Source organism: Colias croceus, chromosome 22 (genome assembly GCF_905220415.1).
Source record: "Colias croceus chromosome 22, ilColCroc2.1".
Lineage (NCBI taxonomy): Eukaryota > Metazoa > Arthropoda > Insecta > Lepidoptera > Pieridae > Colias > Colias croceus.
The window spans coordinates 8,593,413-8,614,584 of NC_059558.1; the positions used below are offsets into that span (position 1 = coordinate 8,593,413).

At 35.6% G+C, this 21,172-nt stretch overlaps 1 protein-coding gene across 1 annotated transcript; it reads right to left on the reverse strand.

Annotated features, from left to right (window-relative positions):
• Positions 1–1,052: 1,052 nt before the first annotated feature.
• Positions 1,053–20,870, reverse strand: LOC123701631 (non-canonical poly(A) RNA polymerase protein Trf4-1-like). Its single transcript, XM_045649115.1, has 9 exons — positions 20,431–20,870; positions 13,132–13,325; positions 5,846–5,985; positions 5,595–5,657; positions 4,221–4,508; positions 3,808–3,912; positions 3,275–3,507; positions 2,005–2,141; positions 1,053–1,506 (listed from the first exon to the last, which is right to left on the reverse strand). Exons 1-9 carry the CDS (start codon positions 20,766–20,768, stop codon positions 1,286–1,288), a joined length of 1,719 nt encoding a protein of 572 aa, XP_045505071.1. The 5' UTR covers positions 20,769–20,870; the 3' UTR covers positions 1,053–1,285.
• Between the last annotated feature and the right edge of the window lie 302 nt (positions 20,871–21,172).

A 21,172-nucleotide genomic window follows, 5' to 3' on the forward strand; every position in this document is an offset into this window, starting at 1 on the left:
CCATAATTTCTTTATGAAATGCTATAGTCCATTGCTTTTGGCATGTACTTAGACTTGGAATTAGGTAATTGTGTGTATCAGTTAAATACCAGCATAAGTGAACTTTACGTCACAAACTGTATTTCTAGGACATAGTCGAGTCTCTAGATACATCTACACACAATACTAATATAAAATAAATTCTAGCTTATTTTGTATAAAAGTTTTAAATATATATATATTAACTCTTTTGGGTTGCTGGCTGTCAATTTTTCGAGACGATTTCGACAATTTTAGACTCATAGTCGTATTTTCTTTCTATTTATATCTCAACCATATTTCTACCAATCATCGATCTAAAAAACACAAGCAAACTGTTATCCCATCATAAATTCAGTAAAATCGATTGATATTCCCGTATATTTCGGTTAATCCCTGTTCAATAAGACATTTATCCCCAATCTTGTTTTGTTTGATTTCAATGTATTCCCGAACTAAATTTAGCATTTGAAATCACTTGAAACTTCATAATGTTTTCAAGTTTAAAATATGCATATTAACAATCGATTGGGGCTGATACATGACGTCACACTAATATTTCTCATTATGCAATATTATGGTAACGAGTTTCACATCACGTCACGTAAGTTCACGTGTTTGGTGGCACATACTAATTAGGTTTACACGTCTATTACGAGAGACGCATCTATACATTACACAGCATAGTTTTTTTGTGATTATTAACTTTAGGGAGTGCGTGTGACATCAAAGTAAATAAAACATCACACAGAGCCATTTACATAGTGTGACGTCACATACCGCACATTATTTTACTAAGGGCATATAATTTTCGAGGAGAACGTGTAATTTGAAATCTATAATATTATATTTTTACATGTACTGTGTCATAGCGTAGTCACGTACATCATACTTGCGACATCGAGTTAATTGTCATTTACAATATTCGACTTATTATTATTTATTATATCCATGCATGTACACTTCGACGTACATTTCACATATTTCGCGACGGCGTTCGTTTTGGAGAGCACGGTACTTGTAGACGAGCGGTGTGACGTCATGCGCGACACTTGTGTGACGTCATAAGATTGAGCTAGAGCATGTGTACCGCAGCGGCGTTAAAGTGTCGCTAGCGCACGTTGAACGCATTCTGGAGCGTTATTACATCGTGGCACTGCGTGACGCGCACTTGTCCGATAGTGCCGTGTCACGCACGCATCGTGTCACGCGCGCACCCCGTCCCTGCGTGTCACTTGCGGCGGCGGGGCGCGCGCGCGCGGCGCCCTCATCGCGGCTGCGCGAGCTGGCGCCGCTTCTTGTGGCCGCGGTCGGCGCGGTAGCGCGGCGGCGAGTGGCGGCGCTGCTTCGAGCTGAAGGCGCGCCCGCAGCGCTTGTGCTCGCCGCCCGCACCACCGCCCGCCCCGCCGCTCGAGCTGTTCGTGCCGCCGCCACCGCTCGAACTGTTGTTGTTGTTATTGTTGTTGTTGTAGCGCGCTTGCATCACACCTGCCGGTTCAACGGATAGTACATGCTCTGAATGTTATAGAATAACAAAATTGACTGACGCCTATATATTTTCACATTAATATTTTTTATTTTATATAATACTAGCTTTCCGCCTGCGGCTTCGCCCGCGCTTTCAAAGAAAAACCCGCATAGTTCCCGTTCCCGTAGGATTTCCGGGATAAAACCTAGCCTATGTTACTCGTGGATAATGTAGCTTTCGAATGGTGAAAGAATTTTTGAAATCGGTCCAGTAGTTTATGAGCCTGTTCATTACAATCAAACAAACAAACAAAGTTTTCCTCTTTATAATATTAGTGTAGATGTATTTTGCTTTTTTTTATAGCATTAATATGCTTATATAAATAGGAATTTTTAAAGGATATAAAGAGTTGGATCATGAGGCGGAATTTGAACCTGTTTCTTTCGCATTTATTTTTATTTTAAAATAATCTAGAGCTAAACGTTTCACATTAGATACATGATAAACAAAAATCTCACCCGAGGGTATATTATTGAAATCGGAGTTGCTAGTAATGTGGTGTATGATGAGGCTCTGGTGCGCGGACACGCGGCGCGGCGTGGGCGACGAGCACTGCAGCGCGGACAGCGGCGGCGGGGACGTGCGCCGCGCATCGCCCCCAACACCCCCCGCACCCCCAACACCTCCAACACCCCCAACACCTCCAACACCCCCCACGTCCGTGCTCTCGCCCTCCACGTCCGCGCCCGCTGACCCGTCCGACCAGTCCTGTAACAGAGAAATACGTGCATAAGTTAATCAAGTTGAAATATATCAAACAATAGTGTTGCTTCATCATTCAAATAAATAAAAAAATACTTAATGTGTTTTTTAAACATGATTGCACATAATAATTGCATATAAATATAACTGTTAACTTTATCTTTACCTTTATGTTTGAAGTTGTTATTCACTACACAAATAGACAACTAAATAACTTGTAGGCGGTAATTAAGGGTGGGTAGCATGTTGTGGATACGTGTAAAGAGATTATTCAATTTACAATACGTATCTTACACACACGCAGTCCGACGGCCTTAGATTCGCACCAAATTCAGCACATCGTGTGTGAACAAGTTCGTCGGTGCAGCGCGACCCCTTCGTGACATAGCAATTGCACACGCAGTGTACGAATGTCAGTGATCAAGCCGCAGCGGGACCGATTAGTACACGGGGGGTATAACGCTGTCACACCCCGGACAATCCATACAAAATTTTCGTTTTGACAGTCACACTGTAGAGACTGCAAATGTGACTGCATTTGTGACTAGCGTAAAAAAAATCGCGTTTTTCTGATGAAATACATCCGTAAACAACACAATATCTAACCATTTTCTACGAGAAACGATAATCACAAATCCAAAATAATAAAATTACTTTAAGTCAATTTGATTAATGTTGTCAATCTTCGTTGCGTATCGTCCTTGCAGAAAAATGCGGACCATTTTTTGGCTGATCGTGCGGGGTGAGGTAAGTGTTTAATTTTGGCGGGAGGCGGAGTGTCCGTTCTGTGTGCCTAGTGCGAGTTTTCATCGAGTACGAAACGTTACTATCGCGTTTGCGTCACAGCCGAATTAGTATGGGAAATCGAACAGCGCCCCTAGCGGACGTATGGGGAAGCTTTGATTCCCCATACAAATTTCGCTGTGACGCAGACGCGATAGTAACGTTTCGTACTCGATGAAAACTCACACTAGGCACACTGTAGCGTTGAGCTACTATTATGTATTGTGACGGCGCGCACTCACCGGCTCGCTGTCGCTGGGCTCGTGCGGCGCGGGCGCGGCGGGCGGGGCGGGCGCGGCGGGCGGGGCGGGCCGGTGCGGGAAGAAGTACGGCTCGAACGTGTCGCGCACCCAGCGGCGGTACTGCAGCACGTGGTCCGTCACGCGCACCACGCGCCCCAGCACGCTGTGCCGCAGCAGCAGCGCGCTGCCGCCCGCCACCGCCTGCTGCAGGATTATGTACCCGTAGTCGAACGCCTGCAACGCAACCAGATACACATCAATTATATTCACTAAATCTACTCAAAAAATTAACTTTTTATCATTCGAGTGTGTGTATAAAGATCAAATGAAAATAAAAGCTTTTTGAAAAAAAGATGGCGTCAACATTTTGAAATAGCAAAGATGGGAGAGTAATCGAAATTTTTTTATTATTTCACTGATTTTCAAAAAAATCAAATAAAAACGCCGATAAACTTTATATTAAATTGCATCAGAAAAAGAAACAATTTTAATAACAAACTCAGTTTTACAATAAATACATAACGTAATTCTCACCTGTTTAACCTGTATAGCGCCATAGCTAGACCGACCGATGTCGTTGCCCGGCGTCAGCGGGTCCTCGATGCACAACAACGATGGCCGGTGACCGTCGTTCATCTCCTGCAAACGTGACAAAATATTTATATATCCATTATTACATTCTTAAATGCTGTAAACATAACATCCGGCTCGAAGGACCATTTGACAAAGGAATAGATTAAGTTAAATACACAGACTAACTAGATATGGTTCCGTATAAGAATATTAGTTGTGTGTTTTAATCAACTTAACTATATTTTAGGTACATATGAAAAGAAAAACAGGTAAATGAAAAGGAAAAAAGTTTAAGCACTAATATGTGTTGTGTGTGTAATTTAAATTGATTTTCAATGTTAATGAAATAAATCATTTCACGTTAACAACACTACCTTCTGTATCTCATCCTTGGAAACATACGAGCCGCCATTCTTGACCCGTATCGCAGTCTTCACGTAGTTAAACTTTCTTCCATACAGCTCGAAGAACTCAATCAGCAGCACCCCCAGGTTATGTTGCTGTCTGAGCCTCTCTGGTCGAGGGTGCAGCTGCAGGAAGCTGATGCACATGAGGATGAGGGAGTAGGAGGAGATGCCTCCCGTGAACACTTCGTTCAGATCCCGCTGCAGCAGGAACTGCTTCAGCACCATGACTAGCCGCGAGAGCACGGGGTATTTTTCCTGTAGAGTTTGATTTGTTTGCATCATTGATTGCGGTATTTTTTGTAGGGCTACTACGGGACCTTATTATCACAGCTATAATTTTATTGAATTTAGGCATGAATTACAGAATTTCTCGATTATAAGGCTGGTTGCAGAGCTTGACCGACCATCAGTGCGTACGTCAGTCGCGCTTGTCATATGTATGGAAATTCATAAAACCGTTCATAGCTAGACCGACCATACGCACGCGTATTGTCATGCGCATTAGTGTCATAGTCATACAATTGTTGATGCGTATCGTCAGGACCGACGGTACGCACTGACGGTCGGTCAAGCTCTGCAACCGGCATAAGGTTTTATGGAAAATGCCAATTATGTACTAATTAGATGTGAATTAAGGTATGTAGTTGTATGATAGAGCATGTGAAGTAAGAAAAACAGTTGCTTTAACAAACAACAAACTACTACTAGTAACAAATTCCAGACGAAGATAATGTAAATTTTAAATGTTATCGTTGTATTTAAACTTCAAAAATAAAATATTAAGCAATCAACATTCTTCGTCGTATTTCCTTTATATTTAAATACTTCTAACATCAGAGACGGAAGCACACGTTTTATGTTTGTCTGTCCGTACGTCTGGAGCGTGATTCACGGCCTCAGACGGTTATTGGAGTGATGTAATGTTCCGATTGAATTTACTCGCTTACACAATCTTGATAAAGCGCCTGCTATGCCAAGGTCGAGCGGTCGAGGATTCTGACTACTGTCTCTCATAATTATTTATGATTCTATAACGTCATTGAAGTGCTTTCTCTTTTACGTTTTTCTAAATGCATTTTCTATACAAAAAGGTCTTTTGCTGATCTTAAGACTGATAAACTTCTTATCTTTTTACACAATAATAGAAAGGATTAGGATGAAGGTTTGCAACAAAGAATATTGACTAATTTTGTTTATAACATGAACTTAGCAAGATATCGTACTCGACCCGACTTCGGCTCCAAAATTGAATGTTACTAAAGAAGGCACGCTTGTTCATTTTTATCACTAAGATATTATAATAGATATTACAGATATATTCTGATCTAGATAACAACCTACCTTATATTGTTTTATGAGCTCGGCGCTTTTGACTCCGCTGCTCATATTGAAAGAGATGTCGACCTGAAAATATTTACAAAATCATGAATATACATACTATGATATTCAAATATTGAAGAAAGTAGAAGTAAACGTATTAAAGAAACGTATTATTTTTTGCATGAAAGAAGAAACAAATTTTCATATACAATAGAAAACAGAAAAATCGCTTTAGAAGTTTGTATATGCCCTCATTTACAGTAAGCACATACCTTAACATCAGAGTACTTGTCGGTCATCTTGACGATAGGCACGGTGGCCTTCTCCAGCACTTTGATGCTCTCCTTCTCCGCGATGTCCTGGTTCACCAGCTCGCGCTCCAGCGTCCACAGCGGCAGCTTCTCCCATTGACCTGTACACGGAATCGGTATAAATTATTGTATAAACTTCTATGAAAGTGAAATGTTGCTCCGGAGGTAAAATAGCCTGTGTCTAGACTCTAGCCCTCTAATTATCTTTTGCCATAAGAACCATACCATAAACTCGCTCTGTTGCGCCGTAAAAGAGAGAAAAACAAACAATCTTTAATTTTCAATTTATTGGCCATATTGGTAAAGACATTCTTTTAGATTTTCGGGTGTAAAATTCTGAACCTGATCAGATTTATAGGGAAACTTACAATGTGTTTTGCAGTTTAAACTACGTAACGATTAATTAGAAATCAATAATTTATGTATTAATTCACTAATTAAACCACTCCGTTGCTTTAAGATAGGATTAGAATACACAAATTATACATTCAACTTAAAATACTTAATTAAAATGGCACGTCATTACATAATATTCATAACTATTCTGCTTTCAAATATGATAGCAGAGCGTAATTGACCAAAATTTCATTAACATAGAACAATATAGTCTAGAAACAAACGTGTTCCTGTGTGTGTGATGGCCACGGTCAGCTGACCTTAGCTGCTTAGGTCTCAAGAGAAGCTAAACAACTGCATAGGAAGTACAAAACGTATTATGTATGGGTAACTCATATACATTATGCCTATTATGAAATTTACCTTGGATCTGATAAAATTTAATTTTACTCAAATAGTAATTCTACCTATTTCAGTAAAACTACTACAACTATACGTCAAAAGCGGTCTTTCTCATCGTAACAACTCATTCGAGTACACATAATATAGCAATTACACGTAACTATTATGTTTTAGACAATTAATTCTTTTAAACTAAGCTCTATCATGAAGTCAAATTTACAATCCATCGAGAGAGCTTAATCAATGTTATAATCGAACATTTTAACCAATCTAACAACTATAAAACAAACAATCCTTTTCAATACAATATACAAAGTTCCTTATTCGGCCACAGTACAACCGGCCCAACACGAAGATCAATAGGCCGAATCACTTGACACGAGAGGCCTGCCACAAAAGGACGCACAATCGTGACTCAGATCATACTTCCTCATTCGCATCACCTCCATTCATGTTGTCATGAATGGTTCTACGCTCGATTGATACTGTGATAGAATTGAATACGCTTGTATGGAGATTATCTGCCATTCATGGAACGGAGAAGATATTTTCCTTATTATGAAAAGGGTGTTTTTAAGCTATTACATAGCTTCAATCGCGCGCCTTGAGCGCGGGGACCGAATCCAGAAATTCCGTAACGAAAAACCTCACGCTCCCCACTCCGACGGGCGGAGGTGTGGCTTGAAGGCATAGCATGCAATAGCTTTACCGCGGCAGTCCCCGAGTGCCACACGTCGTTTTTTTTATATGATGGGATACAGTTGGTCCTTCGAGGGGCTCAAACTGTTCCATTGTTGTGATTTTAAAAAGTTCTCATATCTCTTTTCTCAAAATTGATGACGGATAAGCGCAACAATAACAATAATAATTAAATTCATTGATAATTACAAAATGATATGAATTTGCCTTTATCAATGTGTACGTCAGTAGAAAATATTATAATAAAAAATACACGTGCTGTGCACAATAAATAAAACTTTATCTAAATTATAGGACTAATTCGATTATGGATAAGATTAAGACAACTAAATTATTATTATATGCAAAGGATTACATTTCGTCTTCATCGTTATCAATTATCATGTTCTCTTTATTATTTTTACACTATTCTATGCTGACCTATTAATAATAATCAATAGACTTCCACAAAATTAAATGTATCAAAAACGCTATCTATCTAAATGCCGCATTTTATCAAAACCCATCCCACACAAACATCCACATAATATTTGAACTAATTCTCAATACTACTTCATGTCAGCTATGGTAATCAACATCAATCATACAAGTCACCGATACAATATTTGCCCTCAATGAATCCCCAATTAGTATATCATCATATGATCAATCAATGACGTGTCTCTATATAACCGAGGTGTAAGACATCGCACGGATATAAATAGCTGGGAACTAATGCCGCCGCTATGTTGATAATATTATGCTCTTATAAATGCGTGACGTCACGCAGCGCCGATACAATCGGGTAGGCGCTGACACTAGGCGTAAATCTTCAGAACGCACTTTGTATTGTAAAGTAGCCGCTCACCCCGGTTTCGCACGGGTAAAAGTACGAGGAAACTAAAGACTTCCATGAAAACCTACCTTTACCCTTTTAGTTTATATTGGTAAAAGAATATAAGAATAAGATACACAGTGACACAAAAAAAATAATTGATAACTGTAGGGTAGATGTAGAAAAGTTGTTCTACGAGCAAATATCCGTTTAAAATAATATAAAAAGAATTGAATGTTTTTTAATGACGACTAAACTGACATGATGATCACAGGAAGAACCTTTGATAAAATGATTAACGTTCAGCAACGTAACGTTAAAAATTCATTACAACATACGAATCTTTATTCATCTCATATTTGACATTTTAATAGTATTTATGCGTGTGATGTTGTAATATGACGATGTGAGTGTAGGTTTATGTTTGAATAAACTGCGTGTGAAAAAGTTAAACATCCTCGATTCTTCTTAATAATTGTCGCATCGAGTTTTACTTTTATTTTTCGTGAATTAGTAACGTTTCTTTATGCTTCTCAAGTCTCAAATGTATGAAATGTATTCTTGAAAGTATGCAACAATTGAAACAAAATATGAAACAATTACGCACGCGTCTAATCGATTCCAATCGCCAATTAGATATGGATATTATTGAAATATTATATTATTGTTTCTAAGGAAATTATTTAGAAGTAAACGAAAAATTAATATTATTTTAGAATTAAATTGATATCGAAAATCTATTGAGCTAAATAAAGTTAAATATAAGTAGCTGATCTGATAATAACGATACACAATAGGTCAATAGCGAATAGTTATAAAATCTACAAAGCTTTTGTAGATCCATTACAATTTTAAGTTTAAAGTACATTGATATGGAGACGACACCGCCTACATCACTTATGTTCCGCTCACCATAAGCTATATGGCTTAACTGCACGCTCATTTTTTATTTGTTTTAAAGCGAAACGCATCAAATATGCCTTCGTGTGTGTTACGATATTGCACAAATAATACGGAAAAGTGCAAAGGAATAACTTTAAATTTTATAACTTAGAGCAAAAAAATGTGCCCCGCGCCTTCGCGCTTGGTGCACAGATTTTATTCGTGGTGTCTCCTCCATACGTAGTAATATTATCTCAATGTTAAAGTTTAAAGGATTAAAAACAAAAAACAAATTTAAAAAACATGAACTGGAATTTTCAACGTAAGTATGTATTTAAGTAAGTATCATGTTTTCACTAAACCTTTACAAACACCAAAACTTCTTGCATAAGTCTACAAGACACACATTCCATTTAATTCACTACCTGTATCAACATTACAATCCAAGAGTGGTATGTTAAACAAATCGCGAAGCATCAGTATGCAGTCGCAAGCGACGCGACGCCGCGGCCGGCGGGTCTGTACTTCTATAGCTTGCAGTTACATCTTACTTGCAGTGGCAATGAATTTTAAAACTATCCTACTATAGCATATTATAGGAAAGGTCTACATTTCGACGTGCCGCTCCCGGAGCGCTATAATATTTGTGATAGATTGATGTATGTGTCTGTTTGTTCGCCCGAAAACCACTAAACGGATTTTGATGATACATACTTGACGTAGCAGAATAACACATAAGATTTATAAATATTTGCTTTTGTGGGGTTGAAACCGGACATCACAGCTAGTAAGTTATAAAAATATTAGACATGAATATAAATTGATTTCATTGAATTTATATGCAACACATAATATAACAACTGCAGCGCTTTAAACCTGATATTTTTGCATATTACGTACAAGTCGTTCTTGACCTTCATCTGTGAACCCTGATCAGTTTTAAATTATCACTACTAATGTCCAATAAAGAAATAATAATTAATAAATTCATATTTTCAAATTATATCATTACTAGATTTCCGCCCGCATTTTCAAAAGAAAACCCGCGATAAAACCTATCCTATGTGTTTATCCAAATTACCCTCTATATGTGTGCAAAATTTCATTGTAATCGGTTCAGTAGTATTTGCGTGAAAGAGTAACAAACACGCACACATCCTCACAAACTTTCGCATTTACAATAATAGTACGATGCAAGGCAATGGTAATGAGTGAGGAACTTACCTAGGGAAAGTTATCTAGAGGAAAATTTACACAAAAGTAATAAAGCAGGTTAGGACGAAACATGTTTCTTATCTGAAAATTTTAAAATAGTACCGGAAAATAATATTTTCTTCCTGATTGAACGCCACTTCATAATTGAAGATAACAAATCGATGTATAATCTGTTATCATCTGATACCTTACCCTCATCTATAGATAGAGAAAAATATGTTCATTGTTTGTTTTGTATTAGGTATTTGTATTGTTGCATTATTATATTGGTATTGGTGAATTTGTAATTTAGTGCTTAGTGAGTATTTAATCGTTTCGGAAATGAGGTTAATTAAAAGCATACAACACAGAAGATCACGTACTTACGCGTGACGAATAAAACATATTATTTTATGATTCTTAAAACTACTAAATTTTCCTGACTTCCACTTTCAAATTTCTTCAAAATCATTCATTTAAATGAACATTAAGAATGAAAATATATTACGATTGTAGAATAAACATGAATATGTTCTAAGTGCTCACTCATAATTCCAATGAAGGAAGCCAGACAGCGGTAATTGGTAATCTGTCGGCTTACAACAGCAATGTTAACTTGGGCCCCGTGGGGTCACACACACTCCGCTGGACAAACAAAACAATATCTTATTCTTGTATTAAATCTAAATTTTTCCTCCCTAAATTATTATTTTCGTTATGTTACATTCAATATTCATTAAAGCGTACTTAGAAAAATGATTGAGCGCAAAATTAATTTGAACATGTTATTATTTTAAAAGAGCAACCATGGCGTGTCGTGACGGTTCAAATCTGTAGAATCAGCTTTCCGAACCAAATTATTATTTTTCTGTATTTTGACGATTCAAAAGCGCTTCTAAACGAAATCTTATTACATAAATAAATGTTACAAATAATTCACATTTCACACAAAGCATCGATCTAATAAACATCAAATTTCTCTATCCATATTAATTTCATAAATACGATATTACCTGTCTGTACATCTGTTCATCTGAACCACCAAACCATTCTTTAAGAACCCACATAGCTACCAAGCATACAGGACTTCCAGCATATCTAAACGCTTACCAACAACAATCAGCGCTATCTACCTCAATTGATAACAATTAACAACATATTGTATGACCGAGCGACCCACTGGTACGGTTGCGATGATAACGTCACGATAAACGCTCGGTGACAAGACATCGCTTATCAGCTGTGCATACACACATGGGTGATTTATGTGAACTTCTATGGATGAAATTCTTCTGCAGAGATGGCGATTCATGTTGGATGGGGTTATAACAAAACCAATATCTGATTATAAAGCAGATTTATGATTAAAAGATAACTACTCAAAAATATATACTGCGGAAGTTTATATACCATGTGCATAGGTGTTATACTTTACTTAGCTACATTACATTAGACATACGTGATTAGAGTATCGAGTATACATGAAAAATCGATAAATAAATACAATTGTAAATTATAAAAAGATTGACGTGCAATTGTTTGAATTACGCAATTTTATTTATATCTGATATCAAATAAAATGGAGATAACGACCAATGTTTTAAGAATGTTAATTGCCAAGACATATATACATTAACCCAATTTGTAAACATGTTGAATACAATGTATTCGAAGCTTCGACAAGAATAGTTATAAAACAGATAAAACTTAAAAGATATTTTTGTTTAAGGAATCTCGGACTAAAACGAAGTCTTCTTGAATAAATAAATGTTTAAGTTTGATAGATTCATTTAACTTCAGCAATAGCAGCTTCTTTGCCATATTTTATTTCTGCTTATTAGCAGAAGCCTCCAAATGAATATATTTCGTTCCCGGAGCCAAATGTTCTCCCTGGTTACAACCTTCTGTATTCGTGTTAACGTAACCTTGCCCTCAATTTTGTACAAGACCTATTTAGACTTTCTTTTAGTATCTAAATAGCGCGTTTAATTGAGATGTCGGTGCACGTGTCGCTACATTAATTACGAGTTTATTCTTGTAATAACTCTTGTATGATAGCAAAATAGTTACAGTAATATCGTACAGATTACAATCTGAAGTTGTAAATTTCCGAAATATGGGTCCGATTTTTATGTTTCTTTCACTGACATAAATGCTGAAGTGCATAAGTTATTACTGAAACAAAAAATTGTTTCGCTTTACCAATTTTTTTATTCAATTTATAACTCATAATCACTATAATTACAAGCTATTGATACTAAATATCTCCACTATTCAATAGCTACATTCCCGGAACAGCATGAAGCATCGAGCTTTATCGAGAGGTCGTTGACCCCGTCTAGCGCTCCCGTAGCTCTACGAATCCGCGCCTAGACATAATCACTACTTCACTATTCCATACGTACGGCGGCGGAATATATTGACGTCATCACTTCTTTTTAATAATACTTTAAAGTGTGGAACCGGAAATCATTATGTTTATTCAATAGATTAGACTAGTTTGGCTATAAGGTTATTTTTATTACTCGTATAATAACAGGAACCTCTAATACTGCTATCAGTATCATATCAGTTTTGTCAATCTATTGTAGCTAGTCATTTAAATAAGTATTTAGTTATAATTTGAATACACGAGTATCCATGACGACGAACAATGAAAACTTTGATAATACCTATTTAAAATAAAAGGAAACATCAAACAGCGTACAATCACAGGCTGTTTACAGGATTCGCTGCTACAATAGACACTAGGTGATCCAGCGGCTTCACTTGCATTACGCGGTAATTCGAATCAAATCGTATTTCATTCAGATACGATCAGCTGTACATATTTTCTCTATGTGTACCATCCTTACATCAATCAATCAGCCTTACCAAGTTATAGGAACAATAAATATGCTAGTTGCTAGTTGCTACTCACCAATAACAACGAGGTCGATGTCACTAGTGGGCAGGTAGAGGCCGGTGCGGAAAGAGCCGAACACCTCGACGCGCGCCTGCGGCCACAGCGAGAGGATCGCGCTGCGTATGCGCGTCACCACCGTCGAGCGGACCAGGTGCTCCGTCTCCGTCGGCGACATGTACATGTAGAAGTGTTCGATCTCTTCGTGCAGCCTGTGGAACAAACACACAGTTATAGTGTCACTTAGTCGCGTTTACAAAGGGCTACTATCATATTTCCCCGTTCATATGAAGGGTATTGATGCACCTGTAAATAGATGAGAAGTATGGGCGAAACTATACCTTGTGGCGTTCAAGTGGAAGAATACTAGAGCATGTTTCGCTGCTTAGTTGTAGCATTCACTGCTAGCAGTAATAAAGGATAATATGTATTGTCTTTGATTTTGGTCCTTCGAGTATTGAATAGAGAGCCTAGAATAGAGCACCTTTAAATTGATGCCCCATGTTATTAAATAAATAAATATTTCAGGACAATTTTCACAAACGGCACGATCTGATCCCATACTAAGCTTTCGCTTGTGTTATGATAACCAGATGGCTGATAAACATACATATATATAATTTGAAATAAATACTTATAATAATAGATAATCAACACCCAGACACAGAGCAAACATCTATTAATATACGAACGATAACGAAATTTTAACAATTAATTGCAAAATCATCAATTTCCTATGAAACTTAGCTTTATTTCCTCAAACTATTATTGTTGATGTTAACTTCTGTTTCATTAAAGACACAAATTGAGCCTATAATTTCATAATAGATTATAGTATGTCCGATAAACAAAGGCCTATTTATACCTGGGTTGCCAACAAATCCACAAACAATAATTGTTATTTCTGAGCCTGACCCTTACATTATTTCCGTTCCTGTAGCGATTTATTGACGATCTATTATGTTTAACTAGCTGTAACAGTATTAGAGAACTTGGCTCAATTCTAAGAAACATTAAAAACAAAAATACAGTGAAACTTGGTTAAGTGGGACCTGGATAAGTGAGAAACCTCCATAACTGGAACTCATGCTGAGGTCCCAACACTTTGGCACTGAATTACCTCTGTTAGTGGGACGAGTAAACCTCTATATCTGGGATTTGTTCAATCGATTTATCATCATACTTACCTCTATATAAGAGCCAGCGAGTAAAATTTGTATGCATAAACCTCTGTAACTGAGATAACATTGTTTGTTTACTCATTCTTATTCTATCCACAAATTCCACACGTAATTCCAAGTACGTAAGTACAAATTTTGAGCTTCAATTACCTTCAGTTTTAGTTTCGCTTTACTATCATACAGATGTTTATTTGAAAAATGTCAAAACGAAAGCTACAATCGTTATCATTAGGTGAATAACTGAAGTTAATATCCATTTATGAACCTGTATTCTCACCTCTATTAATGGAACCCTCTGTAAATGAGACAGATATTTATTTATACCTGTATATCTGAGACACTGGGTAAGTGGAATACCTCTTTAAGTGAAACGACATTGCAGGTCCCTTGATGTCTCACTTAACCAGGTTTCACTGTATAACTATGGGTGAATGAATACCTCCCGCCTCGACACAAGAAAACGTAGGTTGTTCCTTAAATTATTTTGATACGCGTAAATTGAGTGAATCACAGTCATATTTACGCCAAACAAAATATAGTGTAGTCATACAGCTATATAAATAACAACACGATTTTGATGTTTATGATTAATCGTGTTTATTTAAGGCTAATATTTTTTTATGGCGGATCTTAAGAATATACCTAGATGGAGTTTAGGGCCATTTGTAACTGATTTTTTCCGAAGAATAAAAATATTTTAATACCATCTTTACTTTACAAAATACATAGTAATTTCACAATTTGGCATTTAAAACACCTATCAGTTACTTTGGGACCATCTGCTCTTTGTTTGCAGAAGCTTGTAAATTCATAAAAGTGGATGTTAACTTTTTATTATGCTCATAAAAATGTAAATAAACCGGGAACAAACTTGCGAAGCATTTCGATTATTTAGTTAGGTTTTAAATCGATAGCCATTTCCAGTCTAGTCTAATTTAGAAAAAATCAAAGCACTTAAAGTTTAGGCATTTTTTCTATAACATGATACAACTTCTTGTGTTATAAAGTTTAATATAATAAATACTAGCTGGAACCCACTGCGTCACTCGCACGATACATACATGCATTCTTCCTAACTTTCATGTTTATAATATTAATGCCAAGAAGGATAAGATTATATTGGAAACGGGTTTCCATTACATCGAATAGGTTTCCTATCAATCTAGGAAATACCCACATACTTCATTAATTAGTAACATTGGCAGCCGCAATAGAACAAAGGTCACTCCTTTAGGAGCAGATAACCACTGATCAAACAAATTACGTTTGTGTCATGCGTGACGCGTGCGCATATCTTCGTTGCGTAATAACTAAGAAATAAGAATACATGCCTTTGATTAATTATTGTTCCGTACATAATAAATTTGGGTAAAAGATATTTTTTATTAATCCTACACAGAATAAAATTTCGGCTATTCACTGTGTCGAATACATGGAAACAACGATAAAACTTTCGACTTACTTTTAAACGGTGCATTTATATCAAACGAGTAAATGCTCATTCTAACCCCACCATCAAATTCTTTTTGTGTAAACAGGCGTAGGGCATTATTTTGTTGTTCTTAGTGCGTTCGAAATTATATGCAATGTTTTAATACTGAACAACACTGATACGAGTCAGCACTAGTCAACACTCATAGTACGAGTTTTCGTTTACACTAAAGGATCCAGAAAGAATGCTCTTGCTCTTGCTCGAAATCTATGTTCGTTTGATGTAAATGCACCGTAAGAGATATTTACCCGAGATTATTTATAAAATATGGACATATATACTTCCATTAAGAATAAATAATATACATATAAACTAATAATTAAATTTGTTTTCTCCATATCTCTTTCTTCGTAATACGTCAAATAATGTGAAAGGGAAGAGCATAATTACAAGGTAAATCAGTGTACAATGGATGAAAAAATATATAACTAGGGTTTCAGCAAGCAGCAGACAGCACCTTACTACACTCCACCTGAACTTTTAGACTAAGTTCTACTCTACATCCTGATCCAGAACTAAAGATAGATCTCGTAACTCTATCTCTCCAACCACAAAATGAAAGGAGACCTTATCGCTGGCAGCGTCACCGATATCTTAATTAAAATCGATCAGTTTCGTTGTTCGTAGCGGCCACAGCCTTGGTAACCGATCTGTTTACGGTATGCGAAGGTTCGCGAGTGAACGACCTTTGCAGCTCCTTTCACCTAATTACGTCTGGCCAGCTTTAATTATATAACATTTTGTGAGATTACGCTTTTTAGTAACTTTTTTTCCGAATAAAATAAAATTAAACTCACGTATTTCACTGTAACAGAGTGTGGTTTGACGAACTATAATTCATACTAAGTTTTAAGTTATTTTTAAAAAAATTAACCAAAAACATACCTATTAGGTGTAATAAAAAGGTACCTATTCTGTTTATGAAAATGATAAATGTGTGTTATAACAGAATATGGTCATAATAATTATTTTCACACAATATCTTTTATTAGTGTTATGATTCGTTTATTAGTCTTAGGCCGTATAACATTTACATCTGCTAATTGAAATTAATATTTTATTACAGTCATGGAGTGAGCTTTCTGAAAGTTATTAGGTAGGTACGTATGTAACAAGATTTATGCTGTTCTACTTATTACATTATGTTGGTTTACATTTCTAAGAGAAAAGTTTCTTTAACATCAGATATTGGAATCATGTGTGAAAAGGGGACTAGTAGTAAGTAGTATACAATATACATAAGCCTTTATATAGTTTCCCGGAGCTAGTGAGACGCCTGTTTTTTATTTTGTTATGAAGTTTTTCCTGTTTATCATGGAATTTCCTATTAAACAAAATATCTCTGGCATAATATACCTATTATCAGTGACAGTGCAACCGTCGTGTCTCTCATAATTGAATAGAACTACATTATATTTTTTCCTTTCCTTGTCGCCCACATTACCGGCGATGCAAATATATATTCTAAAACAGCTGATCAGCGATGTAAATGAGCCGGTAATCATTATATAATTTAATTTGTAAAACCGACACCCGGATGTGACAATTCGGCACATTAGGGTCGACTGAACCGCCTAGACGTCTAGATTCTGACCTCGTTATGCATACCACGCTCGATTCTAATGCCTAAATTGTATCGACAGTATGATATCATTTTTGACATGGTATGAATGTATCATGTTGAAAATTTTATCTTGCATAAAATCAAAATATTTATGAAAACATAAAAGGTAAGTGAAGTTTTAAGAAGGGTATGATGATGATTCAAACATCGGTATAAATCCCAATTTATAGTAAAAATGCATAATTTAGTTTTTCAGAGCAACAGAGCGTACGATCGACGTAGTTTCTTTACAAAATAAAAGTATACCTATCGATTTTCTGTTTTCATGCAACACAAAAAACGCTTATATTTCTTCAGTAATCCAAATTTTCTCACTTTCACTTGCCAGTCTGAAATCTATCAGAGTGACAAGACGGTTGAGAACATTTCGTTTCTAGCGGCCGATCGCACGGCAAGGGGCACTGACTCACAAGGCCGCTGTCTGACAACTGCTTATAGTACTGGATGTACCAATATTAACTAACTATGGGTTTATTTATTTAATAGTACCTAGTTCTTGGAAAAATAATGTGATAGAAAATGTTGGAATTTAAAATATTATGTTCCTTTGTGTGTATTTCGTTTTTCGCATCTTTTTCCACAAAATATCAGCAACGGTATATAAAACTACAGACATTGTGAAATAGGATGCGGTAACACGAAAAATTTTATGTGTCAAAATTGATATAATATTTTTTGTTTTAATTTACGTTTCCAAAATATATTTTTTTAATAATTTTAAATACGTACTACCTACAACATTTCGAATCGTTTGCTCCATATTCACATCACAATATAAAAATATGTTCTATTAAATTTGAGAATTTTTATACCAAAAATTTTTGAAAAAGTTATCCAAAATTTTATATTCTAGCAGATTGTACACCATTGCATAACATATTTTGAATCCCTATTTACATAGGCAGCAAAAACATAACTGAACACATTCCAAATGCTAACATTAGCTAAATGTATGGAATCATCCAGTAACATTATTGCACTATATTTATATGACCTAGTTATTACTTCGGCGTGACTTTGTGATCACACTTACGTGAACACGCAATATGTCCATACAGTGTATTCTATTTTCACTATAAAATATGTAACAAAAAGAGATGGATTTATGGCCTTTTCATCACAAGAGACAATCTTAATTAGTCACATCATGACATCTTTATAGATTTATGAATTTTCTGTTGTGTGTAAATATAATATTTTGCAGGTCATTAGCATGTTTTGGTGACGTATGAAGTTTTTAGGCCGCTATCTACCACACTAGGTAGTGCTGATTGTTAGATGCCACAAGTTAACTTTGTTTTATTTTGGTGCTCTTCTTCAATTAGAATAGATGTGATGTTTTCAAGGTTGAGTTATATTGATTAATAAGTTTAATTTTTGCACTCGTCTCTATTTTTATACCCACAGCTGTTTAATTGAAATTGGAGACCTTAAACCACATTGCTCTATACATGTTTATTTATAAGCGTATAATATTAAATTGTGCTAAATTTAAGAAAATGAGCAACATAATAAATTGTAGAATTTATTCTCCACTATGAACAGTTTATAAGAACTGTTTTTTTTTATATGGTTTTAATCTTTACTATAATATTATAAAGCTGAAGAGTTTGTTTGTTTATTTGAACGCGCTAATCTCGGGAACTATTGGTCTGATTTGAAAAATTATTTCAGTGTTAGATAGCTCATTTATTGAGGAAGACTATTATATCATCACGCTACGACCAACAGGAGTGGAGCCACGGGGGTGAAACCGCGCTGAGCAGCTAGTATTGTAATAAAAATTTTGTGAACAAATTATTCTTATTCCAATCAGATATAGTGTTAAAAATAAATCTTTAAAAAAATCAGTACAGGTTCATTGCTACTTGTTGTAAATATTACCCTTTATTTAGACATTAAAATGTGCACATATTATGTACCAAGTAAAATGTAGTTAGATTTAGCTAAATGAATTTGAATCCCAATAATATGCAAATATTATCTGTAAATATTGAAAAACCGTATATGCTAATATGGATCAAAAATGAATTTAATAAATGAAATTATACTAGCTATGTAAAAATATCTATGTTTACTTGAAAAATCATACCCATACACTGACTACTATAGTATTTTTCTTCATACAGGTTTCATCAAATTAATTAAAATTTTGTAATATTAATTATTATTATACGAACATCAATAATTAAAATAAATTAGGTAAATTTAATTGCTTGAGTTTAAAAAAAAATACATTTAAGTTGTGAGCCCGCAAAATACAATACAATAGAATAATAATAAAAAACAATAATAATAATAAAAACAGGTAAGTATTCAAATTTATTTCAATTAAAAGCAGGTATTTTATTAACTCAGGCCCCGGAACCACAGACACAATAGAAAATCTATTGTGTCTGGGACCGATCGGGCCACTTGGGGCTCAATGGGTTAATCAAGACCCATCCATAAAAAATACTATTAACTTTTTAATTGAATAGATACAATCCTCCCATACAACTTGAATAAAAAGTTTTAATTACAGTCTGAGACTTCCACAAATACACATTTAAATAAACAATATTCATAAAAAATCTGATTGATTATTCATGTCTATTAATTTGAGAATTCCAATTGGACTAATATGTTGTTTAAATGACTGATTATAGTTTGTTTCAAACTTATATGAAGTTGTTTCATAGACAATTTATAGAAAATAAAAAACAATAATTTACTTAACAAACTTATTACCTAAAATAATGAAATCTGCACTTTTGCATTAAATAGGTGTAAACATAAAACTAGATAATGGGGTCACTTATAAGCATTTATCAATTTTTACATGAGATCGAAAACTTTTTAAATTTCTGAAGATTTTATATAAAATATGTTCAGCTTGTGGCAAAGACAGCACACGGGCGCGGGGCGGCTGACAACCGGCCCGCGCTGTCAACACCACGAGACCGCGCTGTCGGGGCAAAAGCCCTTACCTCGAGCGTCAATCGCTGACACATCATTTGCGACCGCTAAATACTACTCACCCGAGTATCCCAGGCTTGTAATGGTAGTTGGGTATCCGCCAAGGGCAGCCCCCGTATTCCCCTATGAGAGCATCGTGGTTCTGATTCAGGTTAAACGTAGATGCGCGGTTATCGTTTGCTTTCCTCCGTGTGGGATTGAAATAATTATTATTCCTATTTTCACCGTTCACATCATTTATTGGTATAAAGTCTTGTGCTTTATTCACATTAGGATTAGCGTTCTCTAAGTTTTTGAGGTTCATTTTGTCTGTTTCACTTTGAGTTTCCCATATACGAAGCCACAATCGCTTCGCGGGTCCTTCCTGCTCGGGCTGATACCACCCGACGTAGGGATCCATTCAGCCGGAGCAAGATTCCACTATATGGGATAACACATGTTGTATCATTTCACATTTGTAATTGTAATTCGAAAAATTAATACAAAACAAAAATAAGTCACACCAATTGCTCTTAGGTCACACCACATTCGGAACATGGACGACACGCGGATAGTTGACAGTTCATAAACTAGAGGGCGCCATTGTTGCAAAATAAGTTCTAGACGAGGTCAATAAAAAAACTTTTAATAAGAAATATAAAGTTTCATAAGCAATGGTAATACTTTATAAATGGATTGGAAACCTAAAATAATTTTATTAAATACAAATTGAAGTATAATATAGCTTAGAGCAAATTTAGATGATTGCTAATAAAAAATACTTAACTGTAATTACTTTTTTTTATTGACAGTTACTTTTTGTGG